The sequence below is a fragment of the Metopolophium dirhodum genome, chromosome 4 (genome assembly GCF_019925205.1).
Source record: "Metopolophium dirhodum isolate CAU chromosome 4, ASM1992520v1, whole genome shotgun sequence".
NCBI lineage: Eukaryota > Metazoa > Arthropoda > Insecta > Hemiptera > Aphididae > Metopolophium > Metopolophium dirhodum.
The window spans coordinates 36858786-36872736 of NC_083563.1; the positions used below are offsets into that span (position 1 = coordinate 36858786).

The 13951-nt window shown below is 30.8% G+C and overlaps 1 protein-coding gene across 2 annotated transcripts; it reads right to left on the reverse strand.

Moving 5' to 3' along the window:
- Positions 1-9385: 9385 nt before the first annotated feature.
- On the reverse strand, positions 9386-13706 carry LOC132943493 (52 kDa repressor of the inhibitor of the protein kinase-like). Of its 2 annotated transcripts, none has more exons than XM_061012509.1 (11): positions 13001-13706; positions 12848-12919; positions 12486-12731; positions 12304-12422; positions 12079-12200; positions 11537-11695; positions 10943-11436; positions 10713-10871; positions 10406-10610; positions 9927-10234; positions 9386-9709 (listed from the first exon to the last, which is right to left on the reverse strand). In XM_061012509.1, the coding sequence occupies exons 1-11, from the start codon at positions 13130-13132 to the stop codon at positions 9569-9571; spliced, it is 2157 nt and encodes a 718-aa protein (XP_060868492.1). In that variant the 5' UTR covers positions 13133-13706; the 3' UTR covers positions 9386-9568. The 2 variants fall into 2 exon arrangements, with proteins under 2 accessions (XP_060868492.1, XP_060868491.1); XM_061012508.1 differs by having other exon boundaries at positions 11537-11905.
- Positions 13707-13951: the final 245 nt, after the last annotated feature.

A 13951-nucleotide genomic window follows, 5' to 3' on the forward strand; every position in this document is an offset into this window, starting at 1 on the left:
TTTTTTATATAATATTATGATAACTATGTATTAAATCTGTTTATTAATTAATTTTACAACGACTGTTTGACAACTTCGTGTGTTAGGTTTCTAAACACAACCACGGTTAGTTACCAGTACCTGCATAGTTACGATTGTTGATATTAAGATATAATTAATTTATACTATTTTACGTAGTTACTTATTTACTGTAGATTGTTTGTATTAAGATATTTAACTACGATTGTTGATATTAAGATAATTACTTATTGTATAAGTGTTTAATTATATAGATTTAAACTATCCAAAATAAACTACTAAAATATTAAGGTTACAATTTTTTATGCTTGGAATTATACTTTATTGCTTCGTATTAAAATACGTTTAGAAACCATGAATCAGCAGAGTCAGCTTTCCTAACATATTTACATATTTTATTATATTTATATTCCAAAGATTCACAAATTGATGAGACGATTATAGTTTATTATTATTATTAATAGAATATTATTATTCTAATACAGACCTATGTCATATATATAATATTATTATAAAAGAATGTTATTTTGTTATTTAGGACTATTTATGAGCGGAGCTGTGTTGAACAATAATTTCCTAGTAATGAAATATACTGAGCAGAATCCAAGTGTTATAGATATTATGGACACAACTTGTTCAAATCGTACGTAGGTTTTATTTTTATTACTATAGGTAATATATATAATAATAATATGAAATAATAATTTCGCATTCATATCCAAAGAAGATTTTAACTAAACCAACAGAAATGTACATTAATGATTTGCAAACTTCAATAAATATAAATAGGTATCTACTTAATATTAAGTACATTTCATCGAATTATCATTTTCACTTCTTTATAGCATACTATAGGTAATGAAATTGAATATACCTAAACATTTTAGTGTGCCTATATTTGTAAAATATAATATGATACCATCTTATTTTTTTTTTATGGTTTTAACTTCATTAGTACAAACTAGAATAATGAGTAATGAAAATAATATTAAAAAACTAATTAATGTAATTACTAATAATATTAAATTTATTTACCTAGTACTTTATTATGTTACCGTTCACGGCACTTAGAGTAGGCAAAATAACAAGCAAATATTAAAATAATATCAATGGCTGAATTGAATACTCGCTAACAACATTTTAATTGAATGTTATGATTTATGAATTTATGATCATCTCTAAAAGTGGCACATTCAGGGTTATTCCCGAGCACATATCCCCCCCCGCAAAAAGAACAGTATTAAATAATTAATTAATTATATTTGTTTAATCTACAATATATGAATAAATTATTATTTGTAATATCGATTTTGCGATAGTTTCACATTGTGATAACAAAATTAGATAACAAGTATGCAGCACTTTTTGTAAAATTTAACACATCAAACAAAGTACGGACATTGCACTTGGAAAAAATCTGGTTGTGACACAGGTCTCTAATTTATTAAAAGTAATCATAACGTTATGAGAATAATGTAATATTCAATAACTTTACTTACATGCAATTTATTTTAATCTTTTGTAGCTTAACTGTGTAACACAATTGATAAAAAAAATTATGACATTAATTTTAAATGTATTCATTCTCTCATATTTATACGTTTAATTATGCTAAGTAAACCCAAAGCGTCAAAGTGACTAGAGATTAGACAGAGTGCACCATATATTAAATACCTATTTTATAATATTTATTTATTTCAGCATAATTCATTTATAATACAATAGTCAATAATAATAATAGCAATAATAATATTAAGAGCTGATACGTATACCAACTGAGCTAAGCTCGTATCTGGTAATAGCTTTATATAATATGTTTACGTATATTATTCAAACATAAAGGTATGAATTATTTTTATATATTGTTTATTATGTTGAGTTCACTTCTCAGTGTAAGTTTTAAGTAAAATAATGATATGGACCACTCTGATTGATACAATTGAGTAGTGCAATATCTTATCTATCTGATAGTTATATTATAGTGCTTCGATGATTTAAAGTAACAAAATGTCAAAAGCAGTAGACCAATTTAAAATTAATTTGTATCTGTTTGTTTATATAAATCTGAAGTGGTCGTTTGTCAATGGGTTTGATACATTTAACGCTCAACATAAAATATATATATTATATATTATGTGTCCATGCGGATGATAAGTCAACGAATCAACCAACTCTGGCTCAGGGGCGACTCCAGAGGGGCCTAGGAGCCGCATTCCCCAAGCTGCATTTCTAAAAAAAATTATAGGTATTGTTAAAAAGCAAATTACAAAAAAATTCATATTATAATATCGACATTTTCTGAAAATTATGACTTCCCCCTCATCGTCTCTGGAGCCGCCTTTGGCTCTGACCCTTTTAACTCCTTACAATATTATAATCGTATAACATCTTCATGCCGATGATGTTAATAATAGTATGACGAACGTGATATAGACTTCAAGGACTCTTGCCCAAATAAAAAATGAATAATAGATGAAATGAAAAAAATGAATGGTTTTTTAAGAATGAGGTGTCATGATGATAGGAGAAATTAAAGTAAGGACACACGTAGTTAATGCGTGCCATGTGTTCTGTTGTTCTTATAGATTGTTTATTTTTTATCCATTGCTAATAATTAATAATATTCAAGCTCATGAATCTTAATAAAAACGTTTACTTTTTATAAACACAATAGATTTTAAGTTATTTTCAAACCGTCAAATTATAATGCTTACATAATATTTATAATATCTATTAATATCTTTTTTAACTTTCAGGATGACCGGAATAAATTGTACGGACGAAAGCCCCCGTGTGTATATTATTATTATTATTATTTATTTATTTATTATGCTAGGTATAGGTATGTTATATTATTTCGTAAACACCATCGGCGTTTCCCGTATACACATATTATATATATTATAATATACCTTTATAGCTTATAATGGATAGTAAGTCACGGTTTGAAGAAAGCCGCAGCCACTGCAGGGCCTTTTGTTGTTTTCGTCCGCCGCCTTTCCCACATTTATTTTCGTCACAAGTGCAGTGCTCTGCGCGGTGTAAAGGTATTGTGATATTAAACAGTTATATCTCCGAGTAATATTCAAATTGATAAAAATATAGAAAGATGATAATCGCGGGAACCGTTTTCGCAATACTAAACCTGTCTGTGTACAACATATTTTTCCAATTGTATATCACACACATTACACTGCACGTATAGATGTACACACACTCGCAAACAAACGCATTTATTTTGGTTTGCGTAATCGCATCTTCATAACGTACTTATTATAATACAATATTGTGTATGCATATACATATAGTACATATAATATATATTATATTGTATGCTATATATCCGTTACACGCATTTATATATACCTTTATAGAAAGCTATAGCGTATTATTATTATTGCTGCAGCGTTCACCGATCTGACTACTATAATACAATATAATAATAATAATAATATGTTATAGCAATATATATATATATAATAGGCTATTTTAACGGATTCGCAACATATCCGTACAAAAGCGCTCGATATAGGTATAGTAATATATATGCGCGTGTGTGCATGTATACTGTTAAGTACACAAAAGTCTCGTTCAGTTTTCACCGTGTGCCGACATTTTTTCCAAACGTTTCCCCACCTCGTTAAAAGGCCGTCGCCTCTGCACACGCCCTGTCGCGCCAGCCGCGAGGGTCGTCAGACCGAGCACACCCGCCGATTGGCCGACCGCGGACCACCCTCTAGCCCGTCAATTCCTACTACAGCCGGCACCCTTCGGAAAATAAAAATAAAAAGTCTGGAGGTTTTTATTTATACTTTTATTAAATAGTTTTATCCCCTCTACGACCCTCAAGTACGCACGCGCACGCTCTATATACGGAGAGACATAACATCGTGTTATAACGTGATGGCCGATCTATACGTCGTAGCGGGTTGCGCGATTATCCATATATTATTATGATTTATGATACAGAGGGTGTCCCGTGAGGATATATCTATTAACCATAGAGGAAGACTCGCTGCCCGGATAAAACCGGGTTTTTGCTGTTTTACCTATAAACTAAGAAAATAATTAAAAAATATGAAAATGTTGAAACGTCGAAATTTAAAAAAAAATTAATTCTATAAAATGTCCGTATTCAATTAATTAAAAAATTGAAAATTACATTTTTAAACTTTTTTACCAAAAATTTAATTAAATTAAAAAATAAAATATATTATGTAGTATACTTATCTCTGTGAGTCTAATAAAAAAACAGATTTATGATAAGTTTATTATCTCAGGAGATATCTTAATCGGTAAATCCTAACGGGACATTCTATATAACCTATCTACATATTATTATGTGTGTTTGGAGAGATTCCTAGCCATCAATAACTTATTATAAGTCTGATTGATATTATATTAAAATATGGCTTTTGAAAACTATCACTGTGTAAAAGTGCCAGTCTAGAGAAATCACAGTCGGTCTAGTTATGATATATCGTCCGTAACTATGCGGAATAAAACGCGTCTCCAGGTTGTCAATGGGAGCCCCCCCCCCAGCATTGGTACCCTGGATCGTCTGGAAATAATGAATACCAGATCGCGAACAGCTACGAGAAAAATTACCCGTCGGTCAAGATCTGTGAGTGGCGAGTGCCCACAGTCGATTCGACGGTGCGTACCATAGTCCACCGAGCCAGCTGCGTGTGAGCCTATATAGATAGCCTAATCTCACCGTCCGTATGGGCTCACAGGTTACTGCGCGTGATGCGTCCCAGTGTCAGTCTCCAGTTAACGCGTTCATGGGAACTAAATGTCTACATGACGTGTCGCTGGCAGCCCTGGTGGTGTCACGTGTAGGTTCAAAGGATTTGAAAGCTCCAAATTCGGTAGCCATGGACCGATGGCGAGGTATGCCCTACTTGTGACACCTAATTATGACAAGTTGCACAAACCGGGGGTTAGCCAGGGTGTCAGTGAGCTAAGAGAGTGCTTGTTTCCTGGACTTCTTCCCTGCAGAGGGTGCACCGGTAAAGTTGGGTTGGATTCGTGCGGGCTAGTGGTTTCGTTAGTAACGTCGGATTACCAAACTCGACAGGCCAGCCTGGTAAGGGTAAACTCCGGAGATCAGGTCGGTTTCATGGTACATGGCTGCAACCGTGGTGCTTGTGTTCCATAGAAGACGTAAATTAGAGGCAACCCTAATGTAAGCTAGCGCAGCTCTTGAATAGCCTAAAGCTAAGGTAAGGTCTTCCGAGGCGTAAGCCTAATCAAAACTGGACCTATTCTTGTGTAAAAGTGCCACTGATGTGATTATTCTATAATCTCTAATATTTCCTGGTTTATTAATTATTAATTAAAAAAATTTCGTTCTTTTACATTATAAGTAACATGCTACTAGATGTTTTTCCTCTGCAAGGAAAATTGAGGAATCATAGATATGTTTTTGGGTACAGGTACTCAGGTCTCAGGATTTAGTGCTGTGGAAAAATATCTAGTATAGCATTCTAAATTTTGTTAGGAGTTTAATTTAATTTTTTTTTTATTGTTGATTTGTGACTCCGTGGAAATTAACAAATCGTTGCAAAAATTGATTAGAAAAACAAAAGTTATATCCTGCAGCCCAAAAATATAATATCTTTGATTAAAAAAACTAATTGTGCGATTATAGCCTGGACATTTTCGGAACTAACAGATTTAAATATTTCAAAAGTTGAATTCCTGTACCTTCATACATATAGGTATAATAAAATAATCGAATAATAAATAGTTTTGGGGACAAGGACGAGCACAGTAAGTCTGCAGCTCAGCCGTACCTATAATACACATGGCATTTATACAAGTACATTGTACAAACACACGTAAACGGCCAAGTATTGTATATCATATAACACGCCATAAGCCCGTATTATTATATTATGTTATATTATGTGCCTCAGTACTTATTATTATTATTATTACGTACCTATATATAATATATATATATAGTACCTATATAATATAATGTATATGGCACTATATGTCCGCTAACGGTTATGAGTGGAGAGATTGGGGGGGGGGGGGGGGGGAGAGAGGTGGTCGAGCTCGGGTATAAGAACTTTTTTTACGCCACACACAACACTATACAGCATATATACTTTTCCGAACGACGTGTGGGAAAGTCTGGACGATAATCGTGCAAGGTCTGTTTCAATGGGAGCTTTTTTTCTCCAGTCTGTACACCGTCGCCTTTATACTATATAATATAATATATTGTACACTGCAATAATACCATATACTATCCCGTCGTAGGGTTATAACAGCCCCGCCGCCAACTTTTTTTCCAGCGCACAACGATTCGGTCGGATACGGAGGGGGGATTTTTTGTTTCTTTCCCCCGTCCGCGTCACAATAGGGGTACGCGTATTATTAGCCGGCGGACCGACGACGTCTTGCGTATATAACATTATATTATATCGGTGTACATAATATCATCCGTCTCTTTCTCTCTAAACAGCCCATTCACATTGAACGTATAGGCATCAAACGATATTGGTTTTTATTTTCTTCGCACGTCGCGTAACGAACGTGAGAACGGTTTCAAGTCCGCATATACATGTAACATATTATACGAGTATATATACCTATATGTATATTATATACGTTTATTGTACATTATATTTACCCGATACGTATACGCACTGTAGACATCGGGAATAATAATAATATATAATATTGTTACATTGCTGCATTTTAACGGTTATTGCAAACTGTCGCATTATTACGATGCGTTTTATAGGTAATAATAATAATAATATTAAATTAAGTAATAACAATATATGGCTTTATATAGAATTAAAATTATAACTGTTAATGGTATATAGTATAGTTGATTTTATAAATCATATGCCGTCGTCAAACCGAAACTATTATATTATTAATTATTATATTCAATATTAATATTTTATGTTATCAATTCTTTCTGAATCTTTTTTTCCGTTTTAAATGTATGTTCTTTATGATGTAGACACAAATAACTTAGACAATTTCGTTAATAATAATCTGTACCATAATATAAATATAATAATTGATAATTTATTATGATATATATTATATATTATCATATATACACTAAGATGCAGTTAATAATTAATATTATTTTCGCTTCGAATAGAATTTGGAACAGTTATAAATAAACGCATTGAATATTATTTAATTAAATCAAAAATATAATTCTATAACTAACAAATTGTCAAAAATAAATTTATCATGCATTTTTCGAGCTAATAAGTATGAACTAATAATTAACAACTATAATTAAATTAAATTGTTATTAATCAAATTACCTATCCAAAATGTAAAATACCACTAGCTAACTATATAGTTCTGCGCAAATCGTAAAAATCATTGGAACTCTGGGGCAATTATAGTTAGTGCCCCTGCATTGAACATTTTATTTATGATTATGTATCTGACTATATAATATGTTCAGATACCTATTGATATAACTCGTCAAGACTTGCGCATAGCGTAATATATAGTTATAATATTATCTTATATAAATACTATGCTATATTTTATGAGATAATTTTACCGTTTCCTATTGCAATTTTACAAAAATGTTATTGGTACTTGCATGAATGAATTCATGGATTGACAATGTTTTACATTTTTACTACCAGAAATGAATATTGTGATTATTAGCGATGTTCAGTACCGTGCAAACTCTCATTGGTGCCCTAGGGCAATAATATTTGACGTCCCTAATAAGCATACATATTTAAACATTTGCCGCAACAAAATGTTACAAGTATCACTTTAAGTATTACTTTTTATTCTTACAACTCCTCTTTTTCCCCTTTAGGGGTTGGATTTCCAAAAATCCTTTTTTAGCGAACGCCTACATCATAATAGCTATCTGTATGCCAAATTTCAGCCCGATCCGTCCAATTGTTTGAGCTGTGCGTTGATAGATCAGTCAGTCAGCTTGCTGTTTTATATATACAAACAGAAGACAGATTATAAGTACTCGTGTAGTATGATACCTACCAAAAAGCTGTACGCGTGCAGTAGGTATGCTAATCACAGGGAAATATGACATGTCTACTCTTCTATGTGTTATATTTTTATTTAATTTTTTTACGGGAAAAAAACTGCAGTGGCTTGAGTTTTTAAGATAAACAACATAATATTATAACGGTCGTCAGTTCGTCGGTTATACAATAATATGATAGCTAAATATCAATAGTGTGGTATCACCCGTATTAGACAATACGCGGTAAACCAACTATACGCCTTACCCTCGTATTATCTAGTTAATGACACTCTCTAAAGTTAATTAGAATGGCACTGTTAACTCGTTGAGGTACGATGGTATGCGCTTGTCAATTCTTAGTTCGTTCCTATCTAGTTGAAATGACTCAAAGATTACATATACCTTGGCACTATTCAGTTCAATAAAACTTCATTGACACATAGTACGTATATCCCGGCACTGTTTCTATAAAAGGTAAGAACGTAAGAATGACTAAAATAATGTTTAACTAGGGTTTTTAGGTCGGAAAAACTTTTGATGTAGTAAAACAAACATAAATAAAACACTTAGAAAGTTCAGATCGCCTAGCCGTACTACGATCGGCGTTTCACGCGCACGTCGTACCTACGTCCTCGCCGAATTCACTCAGCGACAAAGGGGCCCCCGAGCCTGTGCGTATGGTAGTGTTATATAGAAAATATTATCGTCGCCTCAGCACATATTGCTTCGCTGGCCTGACCTATGTCAATAATTTACAATTTGAAATATTCCCACCTATATTACATATATATTAAATAATATTATTTTGACGACTGTCTGCAATATACGACAATAGTTATACTGGTTTTTATCTGGTAGGTGACCGGTAAATATCCACTAAGCCCCATAATAACTTACTATTTTAGATATTACATTTTTTTATTTTGTGTTATGTCTTTCCACCTCACTGTGTTAAGTAACATATATGTTAAATCGCCAACCAAAAGATAATAACACAATAATTGTCAATATATTTTACGTTTTCTGGGATAACGTAGACACAGCATAACAATACATAGCGTATTCAATTACTTACAATGATAATCATCAATACGCATTAAGTACATTTTAGTTAGATAAATTATTGTTATTAATCGGTATGTAAAAATGGTAAACACCTGCAAACTTTTTTGGTAGCATACTACACCAACGAAGTAGAGGTAGGTAGGATATAATATTATACTATATGAGTTTCTTATCATATTACGATGATGTATATAGGACATAGGTACGAGAACGGCAGCGGGCAGATATATGTAAGACGTCTAATATAGACAATAAGCTATATAATATGTTTATAATATGATATAAACGGCGTACGGGCATCAGTGGCGGTCAAATGATTTTGTCATGGGGGGGGATAATATGGCTAATTTTTTAACATCCATAATTTTATCATTAAAAATATAATTTATGGTTATGTCTAATTCTAATATCAATTAATACAATTATGGGAAATACAAACTTTATTTATAACTTAGTTAGGTATACCGACTTTATAAATATATTATACTATTATAGCATTAACAATATTTTTATTATATTAGTAAATCTATTTTTTTGTTTTTTTTTTGCTAATTCATCCAGTACTTCGTTGGATGTAATGTTTATAACCCCACGATGAACAGCCATAGTGGCCAAGCCATTGAGACGACTCTAGAATAATAAAATTATACAATTTACATATAAGCATAAAGCATTAAATTGACATTTCAAAAATTCATAAGGATAATTGAAATATGTACAAAAGAAATTAACAAAACCTAAAAAGTTAGTCCTAAACATAGTGTTTTATGTTTGAACTATTAATTTAATACTTATTCCAATAGATTATATGTACAAATATTTGACCACAGCAATACAGAATATTTACCTCTACCATACTATTTCTTAAATATGTTTTCAACCGTTTAAGGCATGAAAACATTCTCTCTGGTGTTGCGGTTGATACCGGAAGTGTACAAAATATTTGTAATAAATCAAACACATTAGGAAATAATTCACGTCTACAGAACTTTATAGCATCAAGTCCTGTTCTTGGAGATTTTCCTATGCGTGAAAGTTTTGTTTTCCATAAATTCAATTCCGCTTTCACAGTTTCAATATCAGTAGAAAGGTAAAAATTTACTAATTCCTCAAAACCTTCTAATTCAAAATCATTTGAAAATAAACATTGAAAACCTTGAAAAGTTAATATTAAGTACAATTAAACTAAATTTGCAATAAATATATTAAATTTGAAATAACTTAAAATTAGATGATATATTACTTTTATTTGATTATTTAATTTTTAAAATAGAACTATTCAAGTATGAAGTATAGAACTATTATTTATTTAAATAGGAAATTAACCTTTAAAAATACTACGGTGAGCCAAAAACCTTTCTTCCAATTGACTTATAAAGAAGTCAATATAAGGGACACATATGGATACTCGAAAATACTCCTCAGAATCAGGCGTAGAACCATCATTTCTTATGATAGAATTATCTCTATATATCTGTCTCTTGTTAATTCGTTTAATTTTAATATCGAAATCCAAGAATTCAGCCATTTTCTAATCAAATAATAAATTATCATAAATGTTTTATAATTAAAATTTTACACTTCCAAATTTAATTTAAAATATTTAAGTTTCAATCAAAGTAATCATAATTACCTGTGCTTTTTTGAACATTTGATTAAACTCTGTATTAATATTACTCCTTAAGTTTTTAAGTATTGTAACATTATCACCTGCAAGATCTATAGCTTCCTTTAAGTCAATGCCTTTACTTTGTAGTAATTTACACAATGGTAAACTATAAGAAAATAATATCTAAAAACAATTATTTTCTTTAAAATGATTTATATAAATAAAATATAACATTTAAAAGATTATTAATTTACATTTACTACTTGAAGTGACACCAAAAATTCAGAATCAAGCGCTTTAATTAAAATAGTAGCATCTGTAGCACTAGTATCTTTCCAACTAGAAATGGTTTCCAAGGACACCACTACAAACTTAAAAAGCTCTATAAAATCATTTACAGCTTCATACCTCTGAACCCATCTTGTTGCGCATAACCGCTTTAAGCTTTTTACTTTTGGGTCTAGATCACTTTCTTCAATTGTATTTAAAAGCACATTTTGGCGTTTAGGAGAATTAAAAAAGCAGTATATTTTTTCTACAACGCCCAAGCAATTTCTAATTGGTAGAATATTACTAGCTTTAGATACAGCTAAATTTAAGCTATGAGCCACACAATGCACATACAATGCTTTAGGGTATGTCTCCCTAATAATAGTTTGAACACCTTTTAAATGTCCTGACATATTGCTCGCTCCATCATAACCTTGTCCTACCATATTATTACAGTCAATTCCACAAGCATTCAAACCTTAAAATTAAAAATAATTTACATGCATACAATTCAAACGTTAAATGAATAAAAGAGTTACCTAGTTGTTATAAAATAAAATAATCTTGTTATTTATTACCATTAAGAATAACTGTAGCCAGATTTTCTCCTGTTAGACTTTGTACTTCAATAAATTTTAAAAAGCTCTCATTCATAGACACATTTTCTCCAGATCCACTTAAATATCTGACACATAAGGTGAGTTGCTCTTTTACCGAAACATCTGTTGTCTCATCGACTAAGACAGAAAAAAAACCGGATTTATTGACAATTTGAACAATTTTTTTTAAAATAATATCTCCACATGTTTCAATTATCTCATTTTGAGTTCGATTACTAATATATTTGTTTTTAGAGCCTGTTTCTAAATAGGTTTTCATGTAATCTATATCTTTAGCTTTATATTTCAAGATAGCACGAAAGTTTCCTTCGTTTTCATTTGATTCACCTAAACAATAAATACTATATTATATTATAACTATATAATAAAAACTATATTCTTTAGTATTTACTCCTATTAAAGTATTGAACAGTCTAATACAATTTTGGCATTAACTATTTTTTCTACTTGAGCCTTAACAAGTTGTAAGCTACCTATATAGTATTATATAATATACATACTACTGAAACAAATAGGACCATAATCTCTATGACCTCTTAAAGCTATTTCCTGTTGGCCGCATAACATCACACATTCAATGATTGGAATTAAACGCTTTCGATTTTCTTCAATTTGTTTCATTCTAAAAATTAAATTAAAAAATTAGTTCAAATATATTTCTTACATCTATATTCTATTTATATTTAATTAAAGGTTAAATAGGTATACTTATTATTTGTATGTACCTTTCACTATCAATACGGTTTATAATCGAAGAACTCTTATTTAAATAAACATTTAAAAAGTTATCAGATTTCAGTAATGCAGTTTTATGGTATTCCAAATTTGCATGTTTCTTAAACACCTATCAAAATATAGAAAAATTATAAATAAAATTTTCAATAAATTTGTTTATAAATATACATACTTCTATAGCTTTTTTGTAGTTAGTAAAAGCCTCCAATACAAGGGTTCCTAATTTTTGACCACCAATACCACCATTTGTTGAGAAAACAACACAGTATTTGCAAAAAGCACCTTGGTATTTTTCAGAATAGGCCAGCCATTTATAAGCATTGAGCCAATGGTGTTTGAATTTTAAGCCTCTTTTGGCATTACAATCAAGTAATGGAAATGGAAATGTAGCTGGTGGTATCCACACATCTTTAAGAATCTGAATCAATTTTAGTTGTATTAATTGAAGGTAATAATGAACTATAAGTTATAACTACACATGGAAGTAATCTAAACAATAAATAATAAATTACTAACAAAAGTTGTAATTCTTACCAAATATCTATCAGCATCGGTCAAGGTACTATTAATGTAGGATCCAATGTCATGAACGTTTAAATCAACAGTCTAGAACAATAATTTTAATCGAAATTCCCATTTTCCTCATAAATAAAACATTTATATTAATTTTAATAAAATAAATATTACCACTAAGTCCACAACTTGATTTTCTGTAACGATATTAGTGATCTTACTTATTTGTTCATCTGCCGACACCGAGCGTTTAGAAGTACAGCAAGTTGCATCAAAATAACTAGTAATTTTCCTTTTATTAGACATAATAATGGTAAAAAATAAAAATGTAAAATAAACAATAGTCAATAATAAAAACACCGACTGTATAATTGACACTTTAGTACACTACACGGACACACCACACACAGTAGAAAACTCGTGTACGAAAGACGATGATAGATGATAACTAATATTATGACAAATAATAAACAATCAATGTTTCAAGTTTTCAACCGACTACGTAGTATTGAAAAATATACCTACCGATCGTAATGTAATCGCCCGTATCGGCAATATTCTGGAAATGTGTAGAGCGTGTTGTTATTGAAAATTCTTAATCATCGAGTAGGATAATACGGGATTCCCATAATATTATATATTGTGTAAACAACTAAATATTAATAACAATAATAATATCCTAGTAGTAACTAGTAGTACCTAAACTTGAGTCTAGATAATAATATTATTATAGTCTTGTCATATATAGTCTATCGAAATTTATTTTTAGAAAAAAAAATAGAACAATATGTAATGCTTTATTATAAATTGTTATAAATAGGTATTGAAAAAAAATTCATGGGGGGGGATCTATCCCCCTCATCCCCCCCCGTTTGACCGCCACTGACGGGCATTGTAATTGTATAATATATTAATATGACGTGTTATCCACGCGACGGTAAATTTATTATGATATTAATTATTTTTTTTTCTTCCGAACATCCCTATGTATACGAACGACGGCTACCGATCATCCTTGCGCCCACTTGAGAGCGGGTATCCCCTTGAGTACTTGTACCTGATAGAAATGGGCGGTAATGTTTGGACGAATTTGTAAAAATTGCAATGTATTTGGACGACCTTTTT